Source organism: Phycodurus eques, chromosome 7, assembly GCF_024500275.1.
Source record: "Phycodurus eques isolate BA_2022a chromosome 7, UOR_Pequ_1.1, whole genome shotgun sequence".
Lineage (NCBI taxonomy): Eukaryota > Metazoa > Chordata > Actinopteri > Syngnathiformes > Syngnathidae > Phycodurus > Phycodurus eques.
The window spans coordinates 17,166,525-17,190,753 of NC_084531.1; the positions used below are offsets into that span (position 1 = coordinate 17,166,525).

The 24,229-nt window shown below is 42.5% G+C and overlaps 1 protein-coding gene across 1 annotated transcript in view; it reads left to right on the forward strand.

Moving 5' to 3' along the window:
• rtn4rl1b (reticulon 4 receptor-like 1b) overlaps positions 1-16,076 on the forward strand; it is a 173,835-nt gene extending 157,759 nt beyond the window's left edge. Inside the window, exons 2-3 of the mRNA XM_061681618.1 lie at positions 11,095-11,546; positions 14,406-16,076. Coding sequence (XP_061537602.1) covers positions 11,095-11,546; positions 14,406-15,293 — 1,340 coding nt within the window. The 3' untranslated portion in view covers positions 15,294-16,076. The remainder of the gene's footprint in view (positions 1-11,094; positions 11,547-14,405) is intronic.
• Positions 16,077-24,229: the final 8,153 nt, after the last annotated feature.

A 24,229-nucleotide genomic window follows, 5' to 3' on the forward strand; every position in this document is an offset into this window, starting at 1 on the left:
GCTTTTAAACTGGTGACAATTGCACTACGAATGCTTTCCATCAACGTAACGGCACTACACTATATGAACTATCGGCACACTTTGGATGATTTATGTTTGTCTAAAGGAGCCATTGGTTTGCTCACACCAGCCTTACCGCTGCGAGGCCCTGCAATGTTTGTGCATCATTTTTGCAGTTTTTCGCCATGATGAATGAAACTGGTTGCCTTTGACGGTGATGACTGGGCCACAGAGACTTAACTTGTATTTGAAGGATACGCTTGTGTGTTTGTGTCCTATGAAGAGAACCCCATGAGAGCCTCAAGAGTGAAGAAGCACCTGTCTGTCAAAGTGAGCAAGTGAAATAGCAATTACTCAACATCTATAAGTTAAGCATTAATTCCAAGGTGCATATTAAACTTCTGCACCAAGGTTCCCTCAAATCTCTTTGAAATAAATAAGCTTTATCCACCTGCCCAGCGCCATCATTCTGTGCATATTTTTAGCTTCGTTTCAGAGAAAGTCTGCTGTCATTTGCCTGATTGCTGCCGTTTTTTTCTTTTGTAATGTTCAGCATCCCACTTGTTTTATCTTGCTTGCTTTTTTTGTGTGTTTGTTGATAAGCACTTTGAACAAATAAGATTGTCATCTATGTCTGGCTGCACCCTTCAGCTGACTCTTATTGTTCTCCCACACGCAAACAATGTAACTCTTTTATCACCCATCTCTCCTTGCAAAAAGAACAGCAGCAGTCACAAGCCAGCCAACTGAATATTTATTTTACAAGCAAATAATGTATAATACAGTTTATATTGTACATTACATGGTTATTTGCAGAGTTGGGCAGTTACGCGCGACATTTACTCCATTACATTTACTCAATGAACATTTTGGATAAATTGTACTCAGAGTAGTTTGAATGAGCCATACTTTTTACTTTTACTGGAGGATTTATGTGAAGAAGAATCGATACTTGTACTCCGTTTCAAAGATCGACATGCCGCTCATTACTTTTATTTATCCATCAGTGGGTGGGCGATCTATTTTTAGACTTCAACATCGACTTCTGCATAGGGCGCCGTTGCGGCCAATCCAACTTGAGCACTAGTGTCATTTGACTCCAATTCACCAATCAGAAGGCACAAGGCTGTCAGACAAACCCTTCATGGGCCAATCAAAGTGACTTTGGGGGAAAAAGAGCAGCACGAGTGTTTACTTTACAAACTCCGAAAACCAACAACTTTGTCATGCAGCGTAGTCTTAAATTGTGACTGCCCAACTGTGGATAAGTCAGCCCATTTCTAACTTGAGAAAACACCTTCCTGTAAGTTGTAGATATCTCTCTCTCTCTCTCTCTCTCTCTCTCTCTCTCTCTCTCTCTCTCTCTCTCTCTCTCTCTCTCTCTCTCTCTCTCTCTCTCTCTCTCTCTCTCTCACACACACACACACACACTCACAAACACACTCACTTTGAAGTCTGGTCAGCAAACAGCTTCATGAAGTGATTTAAGTGAATAAAAGCAAAGAATGTTTCTGTAGGGCCCAATGCATGTGTTCTTGGGGTTTGGGCAGTTTAAAATTGAAATAGTGGCAGGTGTGTGTGGATTTCCATATGTTATTATTTTTAAATTTTATTTGATGTTCATGCTCCGATTTTATTATTATCCCCCCCCCCCCCCCCCCCCCCCCCGACGTTACTCACGAGTTACTCTTGAGTAGGTTTTTCACTGAGTACTTTTCGTTCTCTTACTCAAGTAACTATTTGAAGGACTAATTTTTACTTTTACCCGAGTCATATTATTCTAAAGTAACTGTACTCTTACTTGAGTACAATATTTGGCTACTCTACCCACCTCTGGTTATTTGTACCCTGACTTAATTTCCTTACAGGGCTCATCCACTTATTTTAGAAAATACATTTCCTTGCACTTCTTTACATGTTCTACTGTATGCATTCTATCTCTGATATGGTATTATCACGTTGCTGTGAGACAAAGCAAGATGTCTGTGGCTGTGGGCGAGGCACCCTGTATATTAGGGCTGCCCGATATTTTGTGTGAGCATCATCGCCATGTACGTGTGCGCAATAGTCACATCACAAGGTCTGCTGCAATGTTGGTGTACTGTAATATACAGTGAATCAAATGTAATATTAAAAATGACCATCAGAGGGAGGTGTTTGGACTTGCTCAAGGGATTATAAGATTGTACACTTGAAATATTTCCTGTTTCGCTCTTCACAATCAAAGTGTGTGAGGTGTGTTCAAGGACACTGCGTAAATGGAAGTGAATGTGTTCTTTTGTAATACAGTACATCATTATAAATATGGATTACTAGGAAAATTAGATTGCTTTAGTTAAAACACTACAATCACACAGTGATAATATGGATTTTTGTTTTGTAATATAAGAATAGACTAATATAGTCAGCCAGAGCTGCAAGGAATGCAAAGTCCTTTCACCATCATTCCTGTCATACTGTGTTGCGTGTTTTTGTTTAGACATTAAGGATGAAAGTCCTGGTTTGTTTTAATTGCTCATTTTAGAAAACACCATTCAAGCAACAGGTTTTTCCTCATGTTTTTGAGATTGTAGGGAGAATGAAAGCTGCAGTTGGCTACTACTGTGGACTGAATAGGTGGCAACAATGGGGAAATAAAATGCCAGTATTTTGAGGGTACGAGCCCATCAGCAACATATTGGGGGAAAAAAAGGGAACTATGAACACGTTTGTGTTTGGACTTAGTTCAAAATGTTTAATTATGAACTGAACTAGTTCATCTTTGGAACGATGAAATTATCTTTGAACTAGTTTGTGTAGAAAATTAACTTTACCAACACTGATCCTGTATTATTTTAAATTACACTCCCAGGTTTGCAATGTCATTGTTTTCCAATATCGTCCAGCCCTACTGTATCTAATTTAAATGGTGACTGGTAGAGGACAGGGAACTTACTAATACAAGTGACATTTGAGTATTTCTACTATCATATATAGCCATCATCTTTTCGGATTTTGAATGGTATTGAAATTATGTGAATGTGGACGCGGCCTGTGTAGTCCTGACTGACAAGAGCAACACAAAACCATTATGAGTCGAATTCAGCATTATCATTTGCAAGCGAAGCTGACACAATCGCAAAGGAGCTTGACCGCAAAAACAACCAAACAGAGGAGAGAAACAAAATGAGACATTATTTGACAAACCTGAGGCATTTTCTTTTAAATGAGTCTTTTATCAGGAAAAAGGTCCCTAATGAGGCTGTTAAAGTGCTGGCAACAGCAGACAACAACAATTGACGGTCGCTCGTTTAAACGAAGGCAGCCACTCGCTACGTCAATGCCTCTGCAAGAAAAACGCAATTACCGTATTTTCACGACCATAAGGCGTATTAAAAGGCGCAGTCTCAGTTACGGGATCTATTTATGTATTTAACACATACACAAGGCGCACCGTATTATTGGGCGCTGGCATGGTAAAACATATGATAGCTTAAAACATACGGTAGGATGCATGCACGCTAAAACAATGTTTTTAAAAAGGCAGCGTGAACAAAACTGAGTTCAGTTGTACTTTATTGAAGTATTTAACAATGTACTCATGTTATTTTTTGATCAATCCTCATCCACAAATCCATCAAAGTCCTCATCTTCTGTATCCGAAATGAACAGCTGGGCAAGTTCACAATCAAACACGCCAGGTTCGAGTCAATCTCATTGCCGTGCGGCTCCTCAGAAATTATGCCGGCTTTTACGAAAGATCGAACAACAGTGCAAGCAGACCCGTTAGCCCTGAGCATCCACAATCCATTCACAAATTGTGGCGTAACTCGCCCGGCGCTGCCTCCTAGTCTTCGTAAAGCTGTGTTCGCCATCTATCATCCATCGCTCCCACGCCACTTCACTTTGAACGCCCTGTTTACACGGATGTCCAGGGGTTGGAGTTCTTTCGTCAAGCCTCCCGGAATGATGGCATGCTCCAAGATATTGCACTCGGTCGAATGGTGACTGTAGAGACGCTTCTCCCGGCTGTTCTTTGCTCATTAATCCAACTCGGGCCACCTCGCCTTGTTTCCGCGTTTTCTTTTTCTTTTTTTTCCGCGGAAACTTTCGTCTTCTTCACTTGGCGAAGCTCGTTTTCCTGCTTCCTCCACTTGCGAACCATGGATTCGTTGATCTTGAATTCTCTCGCGGCTGCTCAATTCCCATGTTCCTCCGCGTAGCTTGCAGTTTAAACTGTGCTTCGTAAGCATGTCTCTTCGTAGGTGCCGTTTTCGACTGCAGTCAAGCCAGCCTCCACTTGTAAAGTAGCAGTCAAGCCAGCTGCCCCTAATTGTGTTCATACTAGGCATTTTGGAAATAGGTCGCCAACTCGCGGTGAAAGCCACCTTCAAAATAAAAGCATCCCAATAATACGGATGTCCGTGCTCTTCGGTTAAGAAATGCAACCAGCAAAGTTAATTTGAATCTTGAGATACATTAAAAAACATTCGTTTGAAAATTAGGTATGCTTTTCTAGAACGTTCCTTCTATTGTTGCACAGTCTCATTGACGGCTCCGATGCATGGAAGAGCAGTCCGCAAACCTGACACAACTGTATGGCCCACAGTGGAGCCGATGACAAATGGGACCAAGTCTATCCCATTGTGCAGGCAAATATGGCGTCAGGGCAAGTGTCTCGAGTGTACTCGTGTGCATGTTCAAGCTTAATGGCGGCAATCAGTGCTCCTAACATCATCATAAACATTTGGAAATGTCAACATGAGATGATGATTGGTGTTTTCGAAGCCCTCAGAGCAAATGGCTGCCCTTCTTGTGTTGTGCGCTACTTAATTAGAATAAAAATGCAATCACCAACTCGCAATGGAAAACATGCGTCGAGAATGTTTTATTCAGAGGAGCCTTTTCCCCGCTGGGAAGCCCAAGCTTATATAAACTCATATATTTAGAGCGTGTTTCTATGTAACCTTATAGATGTAGCATCTTATTATCCTCCTGGTCCAATTTTACCTTACAAATGCACTTAAATGAGATGATGTAGGGTGGAAGGAAGCAAAAACACGAGGAGCCAAAATGACCACTGCAGAATTGTGTATTGTATTTGTACAAGGTGGTACAGTCCACATCAATAAGACACAGAGTCTCAGCTAGACTTTCCCATGGGAATACCTAAGGTCATTTGATTTGAGCCAGGTCACGCCATATAGTTATAGTCATTGTTGTCAGCGAGCACGATTATGCAAATGCTACTTCATTAACCTTAAGGGGACAAAGTGGTATCCATAAAATGTATTTGGGGTTTTCTTTACCATTTTTGAGTAATTTTCCTTCATTTATTAAGGATAATAAGGTTTAAGTTATCTGTGGAAGTGTCTGGTCCAATTTTGTTTTGGTTTTTGCTGAGGTCTGAGTGCCACTCTAGTTGTTTGTGGTGTGAGCAAAATCACAAGAAAAGGAGATGATGCATCCATCCATTCTGTACAGGGTACCACTTGTTGTCATTAGGGTGGCAGGTGAGCTGCAGCCTATCCCAGCTGACTCTGGGAGAAAGTCGGAGTACACCCTGTATTGGTCGCCAGTCAATCGAAACGTACATATAGACAAACAACCATCGGCACTCACAGTCATACCAATGGGAAATTTGGAGTCTTCAGTGAACCTACCATGCATGTTTTTGGATTGCAGCGGGAAGCTGAAGTACCTGGAGAAAACTCACTCTAGCTCGGCGGAGAACATGCAACCTCCCCCACAGGGTTTCAGACCCAGAAATTCTCAACTGTGAGCCAAATGTGCAAACCACTAAATCACATTGCTGTCTTTGGTTTGTGATATTATGAAAGATCTTAACCTCTTGCTCTTCAGTCAGAAGTCTCTCACGGTGTTGTATCGATACACCAACATCAGACGTCGACATCCGACAATTACATTTTCAAGAAGTGCATTTTGTATCCATGTTTTTCAATTACTTCGCTGTTGTCCATGATAAGTGTAAAATCTCACATGATGTAAACGTTGTTTGAATATCATTGTCAACATATCACAATTTACTGTATTTCTTAACCCTAATTAACACCATTGTATTTTTCCCTCCTTATATTTGGGAAATATTGCAATAATGATATTTATGACCTAGACTTAGTGGTTAGCACATCTGCTTCACACTTCTGAGTTTCAGGGTTGGAATCTCAGCTCTGTTCTTCAACGCATTACAAAAAGCATGCACGTTGACTTCATTGAAGACTAAATTGTGAGGCGTAAATGTGATGGTGAATGGTTGTCTGTGCCCTGTGATTGGCTGGCGATCAGTCAGCTGGGATAGGCTCGAGCTCACTCATGACACTATTGCGAACCATTGCCACAGGAAATGGCTAGATGGATGGATATTTATGACAATACATTTAACTGTAACCGTAGTTTAAAGAGTGCCATATTAATTTTGTGGTAAGTGCAAATAAAACAATATTACATTTCTATGTCGTGTGGTCTCTGCATTATCTTTCTGCTGATACAAAGGCATTGGGTCAGTTGCCGGCTCGACTTGAGTCTGTGCCCGTGACAGTTAATTGCACTTGAAGAGACTTGCATAGCGTGTTGTGACACAAAGGGAACAAATCCCATTAATAATGCGTGCTTAAGATGCCCTCTATCACTTCCTCCATTGATACAGACTACAACATCATCTGATGTCATTCGCGCTAATTGTTTTATCCTTCTGCCCGGGTGCCAACAATTGTTTGTCACAGGGAATAAAAAAGGCAAAAAAAGCTGTATGTAAACAGGCTTGCCAGATAATGAAGGGATGGCACATAGCTTCCAGCCTTAACTCGGCGCGCCAGTGAGAACTTTACGTCAGCCTCATGAATGACGTTGCCGTGTGTTTACAACAGTGGGAAGGATTAACGACTGTGTGTTCATGCATCATGTATGATGTTGACATACTTGGCAATCTGATCCCCGAGGCAATTGTCTCCTTGTCATTCAGTAGGAAATGCCATAAGTACAACAATCTCCGCAGTAGACGCACAGTTAGATTTTTAACGTGTACAAGTGAGACTTTTGTAAATCACGTTTTCGTCTTTTCCACCTTTTTAAGGAGTGAGTTTAGAAAGAGAAAATGACAATTGGCTAGGAGTCAATCAATTACGCCACTATTTTTATTTATTTTTTTAAATATGGTATATCAAGTAAGAGGTATTAGGGGTTTTTACCGTCTTTCTACAAATAGTGGCCAGGGCGTTTTTTTTTGTTTTGTTTTTTTAAATCAACTACAAATGGGGGGAGAAATTAGAATTACAGTAACTATTCGCATGAACACTTCTCGGCCATAAATATAACACAATCAAATGAAAACCAGTTTAGTACGGCAAACCTTGCTGTGCCACGTGACAATACTGTCGCAAATTGACAACTCACTGTATACTACAATTTATGTCAAGTGAAAGTGGTGTTTTAAACTAAATTAAAAGGAATATCATGGAGGAATCCAAGAACTGAGGCAGACGGGTGGAAAAAATAGGTAGCTTCTCAGAAAGTAAATATGGACACCCACAACATCGTGGAGCGATTGCGTCAAAATTACTGAAACGCTAATTGTTGTTAAACATACTGTCTACAAATCATGTAAGATACGATGCAAGGAATTTAACAAAGATTTTCGGTAAGACCCGAGACTTGAAATCATCTGAGGGACTGTTTACATATTTTGGTAGATGCTGCTGTATCAGTTAGCAACCAATTTCCAATATGTGAATCATAACACCTGCAAACTTTTACAAACGTAAATTACAGTTTGTTTTCCTGATGGGAAAAGGGAGAAATCTAATTGAGACATTTGTCAACAACTACTTGAGGACACTACGCAGGGAAATACTGTAATAAATGCATCTCAGGGTGTCCTTGTTTTACTACTGTACATAGTTTCGGTCCTACAGACGCAACGTAACCTGAATTTATACTTACGTCTTAATACACCATAGTCTAAATCTAACCCTTGCAACTCGGTACATAGTTAAATCAAAATTATAGTAATTATTTGTATTGAAAAACACAGCTAGGCCATTAATATTAAACAACTGAATGAAAAACAGTAAGTACGGCATTCTTATGCCACTGCACAAACTGGATAATTCAGCACCGTTCATAACTTCAAAACGTTGTACATCGGTACCGTCGTAAACCGAAGAGTCCTTGTACTTCCAGTAATGCAGCAATCAGGGCACGATCATGATCATGTACTTTTGTTCTTGAGTGTTAACCAGATTCATACACACAAACATTCCACTCCAATACATTAAAAGAAACCTCATTGAAACACTAATTTGTAAGCCTTATTTTATGACACGCGGTGCACTCGATCAATAAACCAGCATTTTGCGCAAGTATCATCTCGCATGGTTGTAAACACTGAGTGGCATGAGATCACACCTTTTAAAAAATCATTTAATAGCAGTCGTGGAAATACAGAAGGGTCTTATCATGGTCTTTGGAGAGAAACAGGAAATGGCGTTTGTCCCATCTAATGAGTCCCACAGTCAGCTCAGCAGTCCCTCCTATTAGCACACATGGTTTATTCATGAGGGCAAATCCGGTATGAACCTTGTTGCATTTATATTCTGCACAATGGCTTCTCATTGTCTATCAAGGGACTAAGTCCATCCCATTTGGTTCCTTTATCTCTTTCCATTGCCCATTGCCTCTCAAGAAAAAGGGGAGTTTGATGATGAAGGGGTCAAGGGGCAAAACAACCTTCAACGGGTAAAAAATAAATTGAAACAGCCTATCATCTATGACCAGTAAGGAGAGGTTATGCCTCGTAATGAGCTAACACAAACTAGCAACAATAATCTTTCAGGGCTTGTGTAGTATTGTTAAATGATAACCTCGCAAGTCCACCTTGTATCATAATAAGATTCACTGTCTTCTCCTGGATGTACTTTTAAGTGTGTTGCAAAAGAAAGAAAACATTTCAACAACTATATTTCTCAATAGCCACCAGAACTGTCTTTTCAGACCATTCACTTTGTTTCAAACAATCACAACACTGTTAGTGGGTTGAAATATGTCGCACCCAAAATTTTTATTTGAATCATTTATATTTGAATTTCAATTGCCAAGCTACAATATTTGCATTAATAAACTGAATTTGAATTACATAATTTTAATTTGTATTGTTTAATTTGAAACATTGCATTGAAAAACTGAATCTGAATGGTATAATTTGAAATTAAATTAATTAGTTTGGAACTGAAGTCCAATAAACTTGAAATTTAATATAAGATTATTTGATCCTCAATGAAAATTCAAACCAAGTGTCAACAACCTGCCCTGCGATTAGCTGGTGCCTTTGTCCAAATTTAGCTGGGATAGGATCTAGCTCACCCATGATGCTAATGAGGATAAGCAGTATAGAAAATGGATGGATGGATGGATTCAAACATACAAGGATCATGCGTGTTGTTATTTGACACAAAATGCCAGAAAAGGAACTCTTTTGCTCTACATAAACATATTTTTTCTGCCCCATGCAAACACAAGGCGTCTGTCAGGAAAGTCCAAAGAGCCAGTGGGGCATGGGGCGGTGCTTCCTTGTGCGCGTAAGACGAGGTGCGCGTCAGCAACTCAAAACTGTGTCACAATCTCGACCCATCTACATTCTCATTCCCTTGTGCTCCTTTTATATCGCGCTTATCACTCTCTGCTTGTCTTTCTCCAGCCCACACAGATCATTTCCCCCCTTTGACATATCTAATTCCACCGGGGGCATGCATGAAGCAAAGCATTAATGGAAATAGTATAAAAGAAATATAATTAGTGAAGGGAGAGCAAGATCATTTTTCTGAATAATAGAATCTACTGAATGGATGAGTCGCTGCAGTCAGGAAACTGTAATGGCAACGATTTATTGTAAAACTAAAACTTTTGTTTTTGCCATTGTGTAGGTGTTTGTTTAATGCTGAACGGACCAAGATGAGAGGGATCCATCTCAATTACCACACTGAGCTCGGAAGCTGGAAAAAAAATTGTTTCTTGTCCAATAAATAAAACAAACCTTTATTTCCCTAGAGCGAGGCAAACCTATTTACTCAGTCAGTCGAAGCCGAGCGTGATACGTCTCTACAGAAATGACAAAAGATTGAGATTGAGACAAGGCGACAAAGAGGGAGAAACTGCTTTCTGGTTGACTGAGAAAAACATTGCAGGTAATACATGGTATCAATGTTTTTTGATAGAGGTCAAAATATTTGTGTGAGACACATTCTGACAGTGCTCAACGGCTTGAAAAATGTTGCAGGTTCATGAGGATGCCGGCATGTGGTGTGTTGCCCACTGGCAGGGTTTAGCAACCCGGATTAGAGTCGAGCCCTGGAGAGCATACTCTTGTTCAGGTGGCACAACAGTGTGCAGAATTACTATTAAAGGTCGGTGAAATCAGACTCAATGTCGCAGTTTGCTGAGAACACGCAGAAAAATATGCCTGTCTCTTTGGCAGAGAGATCCCAGCATAAAAGACACAGGATTATAGGGTTAGTTAAAAGGCAACGGAGGCGTATCGATTAGAGGCAGTGAATCAGGCCTCCTCTGTGCGCCGAATAATAAACTGAGTGGAAGGCAGCAATGGTTTGTCTGACGGAGCTTGCCAAACGGCTCATGCGCCGGACTCATTTGAAACGGAAGAAATGTGGCTAAGTCATGGCAAATCATGTCACCAATCAGGAAGTGGCTTTGAGCATTTTACCACAAGTCTAACTAAGCGCTCCACTGCCCATTTAGCAGGCAAATGGACTAATCACAGCCTAAGTAAACTCACTGACAAGTAGTCCCAATGGAATAGAGGGCTCGTAATGGACTATCTTCATAAGGTCGCACACTGTCTGTATGAAATAGTTGTATTTGTGTAGCTCAGTGACTCACTGGAGCAGTTGTTATTGTTTGTTGCCCATTGTGTGGTGGGCCTAAACACACCGGCTTCAGGCAGTATAGGGCAATGAAGATAATCCATATGTTTATGTACAAATTATTAGCAAATTGGGAAGCATTCCCTCTTAATTTGTGCTTAGTTTTGACTTCATCAAGCAAAGTCTAATCCTAATTTGTTTCCTTTCATGTTCACTGCAGGCTGTGGGCTGGAGTTCCTGCTGGTCCTCTGCGGCCTGGAGTTTTCCTGGTCCTGTCCCCGTCACTGCATCTGCTACACAGCGCCAAGCACCGTCTCCTGCCAAGCACACAACTTCCTGACAGTCCCCGAAGGCATCCCGCCTGACAGCGAACGCATCTTCCTGCAGAACAACAAGATCCACAGGCTACTCCAAGGTCACTTTAGCACCAACACGGTGACCCTCTGGATATACGCCAACAACATCACATACATCGAGCCCTCGACCTTCCGCGGCTTCACGCTACTGGAGGAGCTGGATTTGGGAGATAATCGCCACCTGCGCTCCCTGGCTGAAGACACTTTCCACGGTTTGAATCGGCTCAGTGCTCTACACCTCTACCGCTGCGGACTCAGCTCGCTTCCGAATAACATCTTCCAAGGACTACGGAGTCTGCAGTATCTCCACTTGCAGGTACTCCACAGGCTTTCCTTAATATTCACTGTGAGTTGATTGGATACAACATTTTAATTTATTCAAACACAGCCAGCTTCTTGAAATAAACTTAACTCAATTCATCTGCAGTGCCTTTGCTTCTTTGCTTGAGGATCAAGGCAACATAAGTGAAGAGGCAGTATTTTACAAAGTCAGCACAACACAACATTTCCACCCGTGTTTTAGGACGCCGAAGCAAAGATGTTTTCTCACATTTTCTCTCTCCGACAGGCTATGACTCATTACTATTCATCGGGCACAGCTCATTAGTTCTCTACATTTTGCATGAGTTAAGATCAAAACCCTAGTTTATTGAGGGCAACAGGGCATGCAATGGGTCACCCGCACAGGGAAAGAACAACCAGGTGCACATACACAATATGGGGAGAATATTAAAGATAATTTCTTAATTAATTGCCTAAGATCTTGGATGGACTATGTCTACATAGCCCCTTAAGCCTTCCAAAACAACATTTTGAATCATTCTGGGCAAGCAAATTTGGAGGAACAATTAGTGGAAGCCCATTTCCTGTGAGACATGACTGTAGCGGACATACCACGCAAAAGATGCCACCCGGCACCCCAGCCTCGTAATACCGCCGCTCCCCGCCGAGGTAGACTGTAACTCCAGAGTCACACGCAGACTCTAAACAGATTAACACAATAAACTATCTTCAACAAGACACAGACATTTGCTTTGCCATGCCAACGCTAAGTGAATCACGTCTGTCTGAGACTTCAAAGGGGAGACCCACGGATGCTGGGTTCGCCCCCGAACGCCAAGTTAATTAACTCCCCACCAGTCGAAGGATTGGACTCGCAGCGACGCCTCCACCCTGCTGAGAGCTGCCACTTGGGAGTTGGAACAGGCAACAGCGACACCCATGGGCGACGGAACGACACTACAGACGGGTTCCTAAGACAGTCTGTGACTCGACTGGGAGTCAATATTTTAAGAACTTTATATGAACGCCACTAGTAACTGTATTGCTGCAAACTTGAATGTCTAATGTCAAATCTGTTGTTAACTGAACCAGATGGAATGTCTCACCCCACGCCACGAATGTCACATGAAAATAGTAATGTTCTCCACACTACATAACATTTGAAACATTCATTAAGAAAGAAAGAGAATGAGAGTGGAACAATGCAGGGTGGGAAAATGGTCTCGTTATCTTAAATCCAATAATTAATATTTTATTCCACTGGTTTTAAACCCGGAGGCACGGTGGATGACTGGTTAGAGCGTCTGCCTCACAGTTCTGAGGACTGTGATTCAATCCACGGCCCCGCCTGTGTGGAGTTTGCATGTTCTCCCCGTGCCTGCGTGGGTTTTCTCTGGGCACTCCGGTTTCCTCCCACATCCCAAAAACATGCATGGTAGGTTAATTGAAGACTCTAAATTGCCCGTAGGTGTGAATGTGAGTGCGGATGGTTGTTTGTTTGTATGTGCCCTGCGATTGGCTGGCAACCGGTTCAGGGTGTACCCCGCCTCCTGCCCGAAGATAGCTGGGATAGGCTCCAGCACTCCCGCGACCCTTGTGAGGATAAGGGCTCAGAAAATGGATGGATGGATGCTTTTAAACCACAAAATAATCTGAGAATGGAAAAATAACACCAAATGGCAGTCCAGCCCCTCGGTGTTTGCGAAGGTGGTAGAAAAGGAGGGGGGGGTAAACCCCCCCCCCCCCCCCCCTGTTTGACCCGCTCTGCCCATAAAAGGGGCCGGAGTTGGGAGAAGTTAAGAAGTTTTTTGGAGTCTTGGTGCGCAAGTCTTTTTGGTCACTCCGACCAACTCGCCGACGACCGCGCCAGGCAGGACGCCCACCTCACCCGAGGTGGCAGGACACATCGGACGATCCCCGGCTGCCGCTTCATGCAAGCGCTTCGAAGCCACCCTGCTTGGGGGCCCGAACTCAGTCTGAGAGAACGGAAGCGGACGCAGCGTGCCCGCTACGAACGTCACCCAAGACGTCCTGCCTGAGAACCCGTTGGCCTTCTGGCTGCTCCTGTTTTTCCATTCCTCCCTCCCATCGAATCCACCTGTTATCGGTGCAGACCGGGCCGGCCGAACACTCTGGAGCCTAACTCGCCTTCTTCAAACGTGTTCCAGACACGTAAGGCCAACATTGCGGTCTACAAAAAGTACGGATTAGTGCATATTTGGGTTTATATTAACAAGACCAGGAGTCCTCAACTATATGTATTCACTACACGCCCATTCTGCTCATCTCACGTCACAAATCCCTTCCTTTGTCAATGTTCGTAGATATCTTGTTTGTTTTGTGTTTGTCTGTGTTTTATCCTTTAGAAAGCCCTTTTTATTATTAAATTTTCTATAAAATTCACCACTTGCATTGATTATATGTGTGATTGGGTTCGGAACGAAACCTCTAGAAAGTCTAGAACTAAAAATTCCTAAAATGTAGCCACCTTCCGTTAAGAGACTGATTATAAAGGTTTGTCAAAAGATCTTGATTTATAACGCTGTAATTTAAAATTACAAATAACCCGGAGGTGACGCAGGCGCCGCTTCCAACTCATCGTTTTCTTCTAAATTAAGCTCAAATTTGATGTCCCCCAGTAAACGCGACATGTCTGAGACCCTGACTTCAAGCAAATCAATGATCCAACATTATTGACTTCACAAATATTCCCAGACACTTTAAAATACAGTACTGTAGAAAATATTCCCAAAAGTGTGGAAGAGCAGCAAAACGGAAATCAACTCCATGTTTCCATGGATTTTTGTAATGTCAGTGTGCCCATGTACCCACAGTACAATTAATGACATTATCTTTATGTCCTGTCTTTATGTCTATTATCTTGTCTCCTCAGCAAAATCATCTGAAGTTCCTGCAGGATGACACGTTCGCTGACCTTCACAACCTGAGCCACCTGTTCCTCCACGGAAATCACCTGTGGAGACTCAACCAGAACACTTTTCGGGGTCTTCGGTCCCTGGATCGTCTCCTTCTGCATGAAAACCAGATCGAGTGGGTTCACCACCTGGCGTTCCATGACCTCAAACGTCTCACCACCCTCTACCTGTTCAACAACTCACTCATGCAACTATCAGGGGACAGCTTGGACACGCTGCCCGCTCTGGAATATCTGCGTCTCAATGACAATCCCTGGTCATGTGACTGCAAGGGCCTCACACTATGGGAGTGGTTGAAACATTTTAGAGGCTCAACTTCCTCTGTTGGCTGCCAGGCACCTGTGGACATGGTTGGAAAAGACCTGAAGGAACTGCGCAAGGAGGACTTCTCCAACTGCTCCCCAAATTCTGAATCCAGAGCTCAAACCAACAATTTATCCGGCACGGTCAGCCCACCATCCATGAATCGTGGAGTCGTGGCTGGTTCTGGAGGCCAGAGTAATGTGGTGAACCCCTCCAGGGCTGGCCGTCCTCGTAACTGCTCGAAGAACCGCAGTCGGGGGAGCAAAGGGAAGGGTGACAACGAGGTCCACCACTCAAAGGAGGTCATGGCAGACAAGGAGGATTCCTCTCCTGATTTCTCAGATGGAGGAAAACACGATCACACGTCTCCAGACGGTACTGTCACGAGAAGGAAGCACAAGTGTGTTCCGCGGACCACTGTTCGACCCCCGAGTGGGGTTCAGCAAGCCAACAACAGGGCAACCTTATCGCGGCCCTTATTATACGTCTACGCCCTTGTGGTTGCCTTGACGACAACAAATACTGATGTTATTCTGCGCTGATCTATGGAGAGTCTAGTTAAAGGTTACTGCAAAGGACACAGCCCTCAAACATACTCTCTCGCTCCTGGCCCATGTGTCTTTTGTGTGTGTGTGTGTGTGTGTGTGTGTGTGTGTGTGCGCGCGTGCGTAATTATTTGTAAGTGTTGTATAAGAACCTTAACCATTCCGATGAGCACAAGCATACAAATATCCACAACAGAAGGACTCGCAAGATGTCCCACTGACTAAAAGCTCATGCAGACCAAGCATGCACTGCCACTAAAGCCAGCTTCTATATTCATGTGTATTTTTGTTGTCTGTTTAAGCTCTGGACCTCAAATAACCAAATATTGTGAAGAGGCGAGCGTATAAGCAGTAAGACATAAATTTGGTCTTCAACATGTTCCATCGTGCGCGACAGTTTAACTGGATAGTCGATGACTGACCATGTAGGGCCTCTATCACGCTTTAATTCCTTCCTTGCTAGCAGCAGCTCCAAAAAGAGCATAAATATTCATTAACAGACCGAGGAACGTAAATATTCCTCCTACAAAATGGAATTTATAGCCACTGATGATTCAAGGCCATAAATAGCACGGATAAGAAGCTCTTTCACAGCAAGAAATCGCTACAACTAACTCCACAAAGTAAGCTTGCGATCCCCCCCTCCAATATGCGAGGCTGCCTTCTCATTTAAACATTCTCTCCTGTTCGACTGGATGTGAAGCTGATAATTGTGTCCAAATGCTGTGGACTGCCATGTGCTATATCCCATTCGCTGGATTCCATGTGACAAACACGTGCGTGCTCGTATGTTTTTTTTTTGTTTGTTTGTTTTTTTTACTTTCCAAGACACACAGCGGACCTAGCAATGAGCAGACGCTGCAGTACCAGCAAACAGGGCTTTGTCAGGTTGCCCAGTGACCTGGTATCAAACTGAGCCTACCTACCAGACACTCGTCGCTCACTGAGGAAGATGTGTTTTCCTGAATCATGGACATGGCATACAAGAGTTTTGAGGAAAAAAATACTGTGTGCTGTGTGAACTGACTTGTGTGATTTGAACTCCATACAAACAAACGATTCAAAAGGAGCTGGCAAACAGGGAAAGACTTTTGCCATCATTCTGGGATCTATTGCGATCCAGGACAATTGAAGATGAGTCCTCCAGGAATTCTGTAAATCACAGACTGACTGACGGACAAGTATGGGATGAGCCGCCAAACTTTTGGAGCTTATGTGCCTCCCGCTATAAGGACTATGATGGCGTTCGTATTGAAGATGTAACAATGGAACAGACTATAGTGCTGATATACATGTACTGTCAAACTATGAGAAAAAAAAATACCAGTGGCATCAATTATGATAACAGGGTTTTTGCTCCTTAAATCAGGAGATTTTTTTTATTTTCTCAAGCTCATTTTTGTCATGAAGTATTTTCAGAACCTTCATTTGTTAAGCACAAAGTTGTCAACATGCGTCCTCTCTCGTTCTATAGTTTTGCATTTGAGTCTTCTTTTTTTTGTCGCCACAAACCAATGCGTTCCGCGTGGCGTCATCCCAAGACTGAAAAAATGTTTATAAAGATATTAAATTCTATATGTTCTAATGTCTCACAGTGGCAGTCCGAGTCAGTTTATTGATACTGTGATATTTTATAGGCTTGTTTGGAGAAAAATCAACATTGCTCTCATTTTCTTGCTGCTCCATTCATTTTATTTTCCCCAGGTAAACAAGAAATTGTTCTGTCAGCAAATCTGGCTCTCTTTTTTTCCAGGTTTTACCTTTTGCCTTTTGCTCTCGCTCGCTGTCAAACTCCCCCTATATGAAAGTACAGTCAAAGCATACAAACAAATAGAATCCTCTTGCTTACAATGTAGAATTTCACATTTTAACCACAAAATTAAGCACATTTATTTGCTCAAATACAGGAAGAACTCAAAAGGGATTTTACAGTCAGTAGCAGAGTCAAGAAACAAAAAACTTCTCCAGCAGCTCCATAAACCACTGGGAATCATAGTGCAATTAGGGAATTGAGTATTTTGTTTTCATGAATAAGCCCTCATCACATAAATTCTTCACCTTTATTGATTTTTACATTTTTAATTAACAGGTGCTGTCAGGTCAGGAATACGCACAAATGCTTGCCAATTATTTTTGTCTAATAACATTTAAATTGTGAGGCTCGACACCTTCGTTTAACACCCATCCACTCTCAGCGTTAGCACTAACCACCAAACTAGCAACATAGTAGCAGCCAGACAGTGGATTTGTTGGAATTGATGCAATATAAATGTAAACACAGCGGACCCCCTCTCACCCTCTCCAGTGAATCATGGACAGCAAAGTGGCTTAAGAATTCTCTTTTGTCTCTGTTCATGTACGGGTGAGTCATTAAATGATAAATTGGGACAGCGGTGAGCACGCCCGCATTCATTTGTATTTATTTGCGGTAGCTCACGAGTAGGGAGTCGCTGACAAGCTTGTTCGCACGCACGCAAACATCCGTCATGCTCGTTAAAAAAATAAAAACAAAAACTTGTGAACAGAATGACTGTCTAGATTATTTCCAAGTGATGTGATAAATACAACGTAACACCAAAGGTCCCGAGTGAAAACTTAAGAGTTCAAACCGTGTTCATACATGACATCACTGGAAACAGCGGTGTTACCATATACAGTATGTTGTGTTGAGTTCCCCCCTCTTATAGACTACTGTGTTCATTTGTTTTTACACTGACTATGTAACGTCCGAGGTGTATCAGCAAAGTAACCTCCACATTAAGTGTCGAACATTCATCTTTAAATTAAAAAAATTTACTACTGTTTTTTTATTACACACTATTGCCAAAAGTATTCTCTCACCTGCCTTGTCTCACATACGAACTCAAAAGTGACATCCCAATCCTAATCCATAGGGTTCAATCTGACGTCGGTCCACCCTTTGGAACTATAACAGCTTCAACTCTTTTGGAAAGGCTGTCCACAAGGTTTAGGAGTGTGTTCATGGGATTTTTTTTTTACTATTCTTACAGAAACACATTTGTGATGTCACACACTGATGTTTGACGAGCAGGACTGGCTCTCAGTCTCCACTCTAATTGATCCCAATAGTGTTCCATCGGATTGAGGTCAGGACTGTGCAGGCCAGTCAAGTTAATTCACACCAAAATCTCTCATCTACGTCTCTATGGACCTTGCTTTGTGCACTGGTGCACAGCCATGTTAGAAATGGAAAAACTGTTCCCACCAAGTTGGGAGCATGGAATTGTCCAAAATATTGGCTCTTCAGTTCCAGTGAAAAGAACTCTGAAGGATTCAGCATACCAAGAGCTTTTGGACAATTCATTGGTCGCAACTTTGTGAGAACAGTTTGGGCATGGCCCCTTCCGTTTCCAACATGACTGTGCACTAATGGACAAAGCAAGGATGAGAGAGGTTGGTGTGGATGAACTTGACTGGTCTGCAGAGTCCTGACACCAACCTGGATAGAACACCTTTGGAATGTTCATGTGGTGGAAGGTTCTGGTCCGAATGGACCACAGCCTTCTGCATGAGGGGAGAGGGTCAAAAGGCAGTGTCCAGGCCAGGTTTAGTAGAGTCAGCTGTAATCTGGGTCCTGGAGACGTACAGGTCCTGGACGGATAGGAGCCTACAGCCGATCACCTTCTCCGATCACCTTGCAGTCTCTGTGCCTGTCCCTGGCAGTGGCATCAGCATACCACACGTGGATGGAGGAGGTGAGGATGGACTCAATGACAGCTGTGTAGAACTGCAATGGCAGCTTGAGTTTCCTGAGTGATTGTGGTGTCCAGGAGGTTATTTCACTTCTAATATATTTAAATCATGTTTATTCATGTCTACCTAGCCATGTTCAAACAGAACAAAATGTTTGTCATGTACATTTCAGTCACACAACAGAGTGTCGTTCCCCTGCTGGGTCATCTGCAAAGACACTGTGTACTTGTTTGGATCGCTCAGGTCTTCCGTGTTGCAAACACGGTGACTCCCTGCCGTAAATTCAGCTGTGATTTTCTTAATTACAGAGCTGCTTGCTCCATCACATCCCTCCTCACCTGCTCGCCTGGCATCCTCAGCACACACGGCGCTTCGTGTGAAATGATTGAGATGGGGGAATCGCAGCAGTCAGACATTTATGTAATAAAACATACTGATAGTAATAATCAAGCAAAAGCAAATACAGTAATTCCCCCGCAAATACAGATATCAGGCCCTGCTGCAAATCGCGGAAAAAAAAAAAGTTAAAATGTGAATTGTGTGTATGCGCCGCAAACAGGGGTTTAACAATTCGATTCGTATCACGATTCGTGGTTGCCGATTCGATTTCAGGACGATATTTGTTCATCTTGAACGAGACGATCCCAAACAATTCAGTGGCTGGAAATAGAGTCAGTAACATTTTAGCCAAAAATTCAACCAGTGTGATTCTGAAATAAATACCTAGATATTGGACAGGGCAGATGAAATGTCCTAAATTCCTGTTATTTCTATCAGGTAAAATTAATTATGGATATTCAATAATAATAATCATAACATATCCTCAGGTTGGATTAAAAATATATTTATCTGCTACTTCTAATGTTGCTTTTCAACATATCTTCTTCTTTTCCTTTCGGCTTGTCCCTTTAGGGGTCGCCACAGCGCGTCATCCTTTTCCATGTAAGCCTATTTCCTGCATCCTCCTCTCGAAAACCAACTGCCCTCATGTCTTCCCTCACGACATCCATCAACCTTCTCTTTGGTCCTCCTCTAGCTCTCTTGCCTGGCAGCTCCATCCTCATCATCCTTCTACCAATATAGTCACTATTTCTCCTCTGGACGTGTCCAAACCATCGAAGTCTGCTCTGTCTAACTTTGTCTCCAAAACATCAAACCTTGGCTGTCCCTCTGATGAGCTCATTTCTAATTTTATCCAACCTGGTCACTCCAAGAGCGAACCTCAACATCTTCATTTCCGCTACCTCCAGCTCCGCTTACTGTTGTCTCTTCAGTGCCACTGTCTCTAATCCGTACATCATGGCTGGCCTCACTACGGTTTTATAAACTTTGCCCTTCATCCTAGCAGAGACTCTTCTGTCACAAACCTGACTCCTTCCTCCACCCATTCGAACCTGCTTGGACCCGTTTCTTCACTTCCTGACCACACTCACAATTGCTCTGGACGGTTGACCCCAAGTATTTAAAGTCCTCCACCCTTGCTATCTCTTCTCCCTGTAGCCTTACTCTTCCCCCACCACCCTCTCATTCATGCACATATATTCTGTCTTACTTCGGCTAATCTTCATTCCTCTTCTTTCCAGTGCATGCCTCCAGCTTTCTAACTGTTCCTCTAGCTGCTCCCTGCTTTCACTGCAGATCACAATGTCATCTGCAAACATCATGGTCCACGGGGATTCCAGTCTAACCTCATCTGTCAGCCTATCCATCACCACTGCAAAAAGGAAGGGGCTCAGGGCTGATCTCTGATGCAGTCCCACCTCCACCTTAAATTCGTCTGTCACACCTGCAGCACACCAATCTGCACCAATCACGACTCTCTCTCTGTCTGGGATGCTCAGAACTACTTCGTCTAGCTCCTTCCAGAATTGCTCTTTCACCTGTAGGTCACATCCTACCTGTGGGGCATAGCTACTAATCACATTATACATAACACCCTCAATTTCAAGTTTCAGCCTCATCACTCGATCTGATACTCTTTTCACCTCCAAGACATTCTTAGCCAACTCTTCTTTTAAAATAACCCCGACTCCATTTCTCTTCCCAACTACACCATGGTAAAATAATTTAAACCATGCCCCTAAACTTCTAGCCTTACTGCCTTTCCACCTGGTCTCCTGGACACACAATATATCAACCTTTCTCCTAATCATCATGTCAACCAACTCCCGAGATTTTCCTGTCATAGTCCCAACATTCAAAGTCCCCACATTCAGTTCTAGGCTCTGTGCTTTCCTCTTCTCTTTCTGCCGAAGAATCCGTTTTCCACCTCTTCTTCTTCGACTTCGACCCACAGTAGCTGAATTTCCAATGGCGCCCTGCAGGTTGACGGCGGTGGTGGCGAATGTTGTTAACCCAGGCCACGACCGATCCGGTATGAAATTCTTTGGATGAACACTCATATTTGTTGGGCAAAGTTTTAAGCCGGATGCCCTTCCTGACGCAACCCTCTACATTTATCTGGGCTTGGGACCGGCCTACAGTTTGCACTGGCTTGTGCCCCCCATAGGGCTGCATTTGTTGTTTTTCAACATATAAATATTAAGAATCAACACACTCACTGTACTTAAACACAAAATACATAATGCTCAAATGTTCTAATCATTGCCCTGCGATTGGATGGCGACCAGTTCAGGGTGTACCCCGCCTCTCGCCTGAAGATAGCTGGGATAGGCTCCAGCACGCCCGCGACCCGAGTGAGGATAAGCCGTACAGAAAATGGATGGATGGATGTTCTAATCATATTTATTAAGACTAATGTTTTTGATTATTACAAAATCAAAATGGATTCATACTTCTCATTTAAGCTTCGCAGGACGGTCCACAAGTTAAGTTTAGCACCCTGCTCAATGTTCCATGATATCTCCTGTACTGCACATGCGCGTCTCCCATAATCCCCTGCGCACTTTGCAGGGGATCATGGAGATGTGGTTTGCTTCTCAGACCGGCCCACTACTTCGTATCCATATGAAGTCTGCCGTATTTAAATCCAATGTGTCATTTCCTCGTCTCAATAAAATAGATTAATTACCTTTTAAAACAATTTCAATCAATATATGTTTGTTCGAAAGGCTAACTAGCTGAGGACGGATCGATCCAATTGGATATTGGGAATATAAATTGATACATCAATATAATGAAAAATCGTTACACCCCTAAAATAATCCATGGCTCAAATATTAGCAGCGGAGGAAGAAGGCTTCTTTTATATAAGCACCACATTAAATTGTCCATTATCCTTTATGGCAGACCCACTAAAATAACATCCGCTCGGACTATCGGTTTCCATTTGGCTTTTAATTGCCTCACTGTCACTGTTATGTGGCATTTAATTAAAAGCAGGCAATTAGAAAATGGAATGGGAGAAAGGGAGTGAGCCGGGAAGGAAGACAGAGTGACATCGTGAATAATAGAAAGAATCAAAAATTAATACATTAAAAAAAGGGATAAATCACAGGATAAAATCACAAATGCTTTGCACCTACTTTCCCAAGTCAATCACAAAGTTCACATCATTTCGTACCCCACAAAACACTTACGCATTCCAGCTCAGTTAATTTTGGTCTATTTATGGCAACTGAAATCCCCCCATGAGCGGCGACTTGCTCCATTTCTTGCCAGCAAGGCATGGCTGCATTCTAAATTCAAACTAAAGTGGAGGCCCGAGGTGTTGGCGGCACCTGTGTGGATGAGAATCCCGCTAATCTGCTCATATCCCACCTCAAATCAGACAGATTACAAGGGGGAAAATGACTGGGAGTCACCGCGGCATGTGTCCGTGTGACAATACAACTCAGTTTAATATAGCTTCTCTTGTTGTCATTGTCAGACGTTGGAAGGGCAGACCCTCTTATTGCAATGCATCTTTTCACCAGTCAAAATATCCAACATTAGCTTGTATATGCCACCACAAAGAGCTTTTTCCTCCAAACTGCTGCAGATTTATCATATTTTTCTGGGCTATTTATGTATGCGCTCACGTCACGTGTAATCAAAGTTAATTGAGCCGTTCCGCCGGTTTGCTTAGCGGCGCCAGGCTGCTGTGCGAACCTCGAGTCTCCAGCCGTGAGCCAAAGACGTGTTCCTGACAGACAACAGAGCTTCCTCTTCCCCCCAGTAGTTTCACTTCTTCCCCCAGCTGAGAGACCTTTGACGTTAATGTGTCTCGACACAAAATACGGTGCTTGGAATCCTGCAATATTGTTTCAAAAGGTATAATAGCATTTAATCACAATAATAAATGAAAGTCTTTAGAATCGGAATTATTTTTCAGCATCCGTGCAGGTTCTTGTCAGGACTCTAGCAACAATTCTGAATTTGTTTCAGTGGACACACAAATGTCAAATAATATATTCAGAATTTCAGATTTTTGGGTGTTTTCTTGTGTTTACACTTCAACAAGGGTATCCACTAAGACAACAATGAGGGTATTGGTAAGGATGAAAATAGAACTAAAAAAGCAACTAATCGTTCAAAGTCGTAAGCTAAACTTTACGATAAGCTTTATGATGGAGTCTGAATCCTGGAAGAGATCCATTGCATTTGGCGACATAATGTGACATAGTGGATGAACTTTTGATGTAATGATGAAAACAGGACTAAAGATGTAATTTATCCCTGAAAGTGGTACTCAGTGAAAAGTTAAGGTTCACTGAATGTATTAATGCACATTAAAACAACTATTTACTAGAAACACTACCTGTATTGCATTTAAATAGCGCGTTTCATACACAAGGTAACTCAATGTGCTTTACATAACTAAAAGGATTTAAGAAAGATGGAAAAAAGAGCTTATAAACATTTAAAACAAATAGAAAAATAGAAATACAATTTAAACAGCGTACCGTGCAAGAAAGATCATTTAAAAGTGGAAATGCTCTAAAATGCATGAGAAAAAAAAATACTTTTTAACTTGGACTTAAAAACATTCACACTTGGCGGCACTTCTATTGGCAAATGTTTCCATTTGTGTGCAGCATAACAGCTAAATGTTGATTCACCATGTTTGCTTTGGATTCTGTGCTCCACGATCTAACCCGAGTCTGTCGATCTCAGAGACCAACTGAATTTATATTCCATTAGCATTTCTTTCATGTATTCAGGACCTAAGCCATTTAGTGATTTATAGACCAACAGCTGAACTTTAAAATCTATTGCTGACTGGGAGCCAATGTAGAGACTTAAGTATTGGAGTAACATGTTCTGACCTCTTTGTTCTG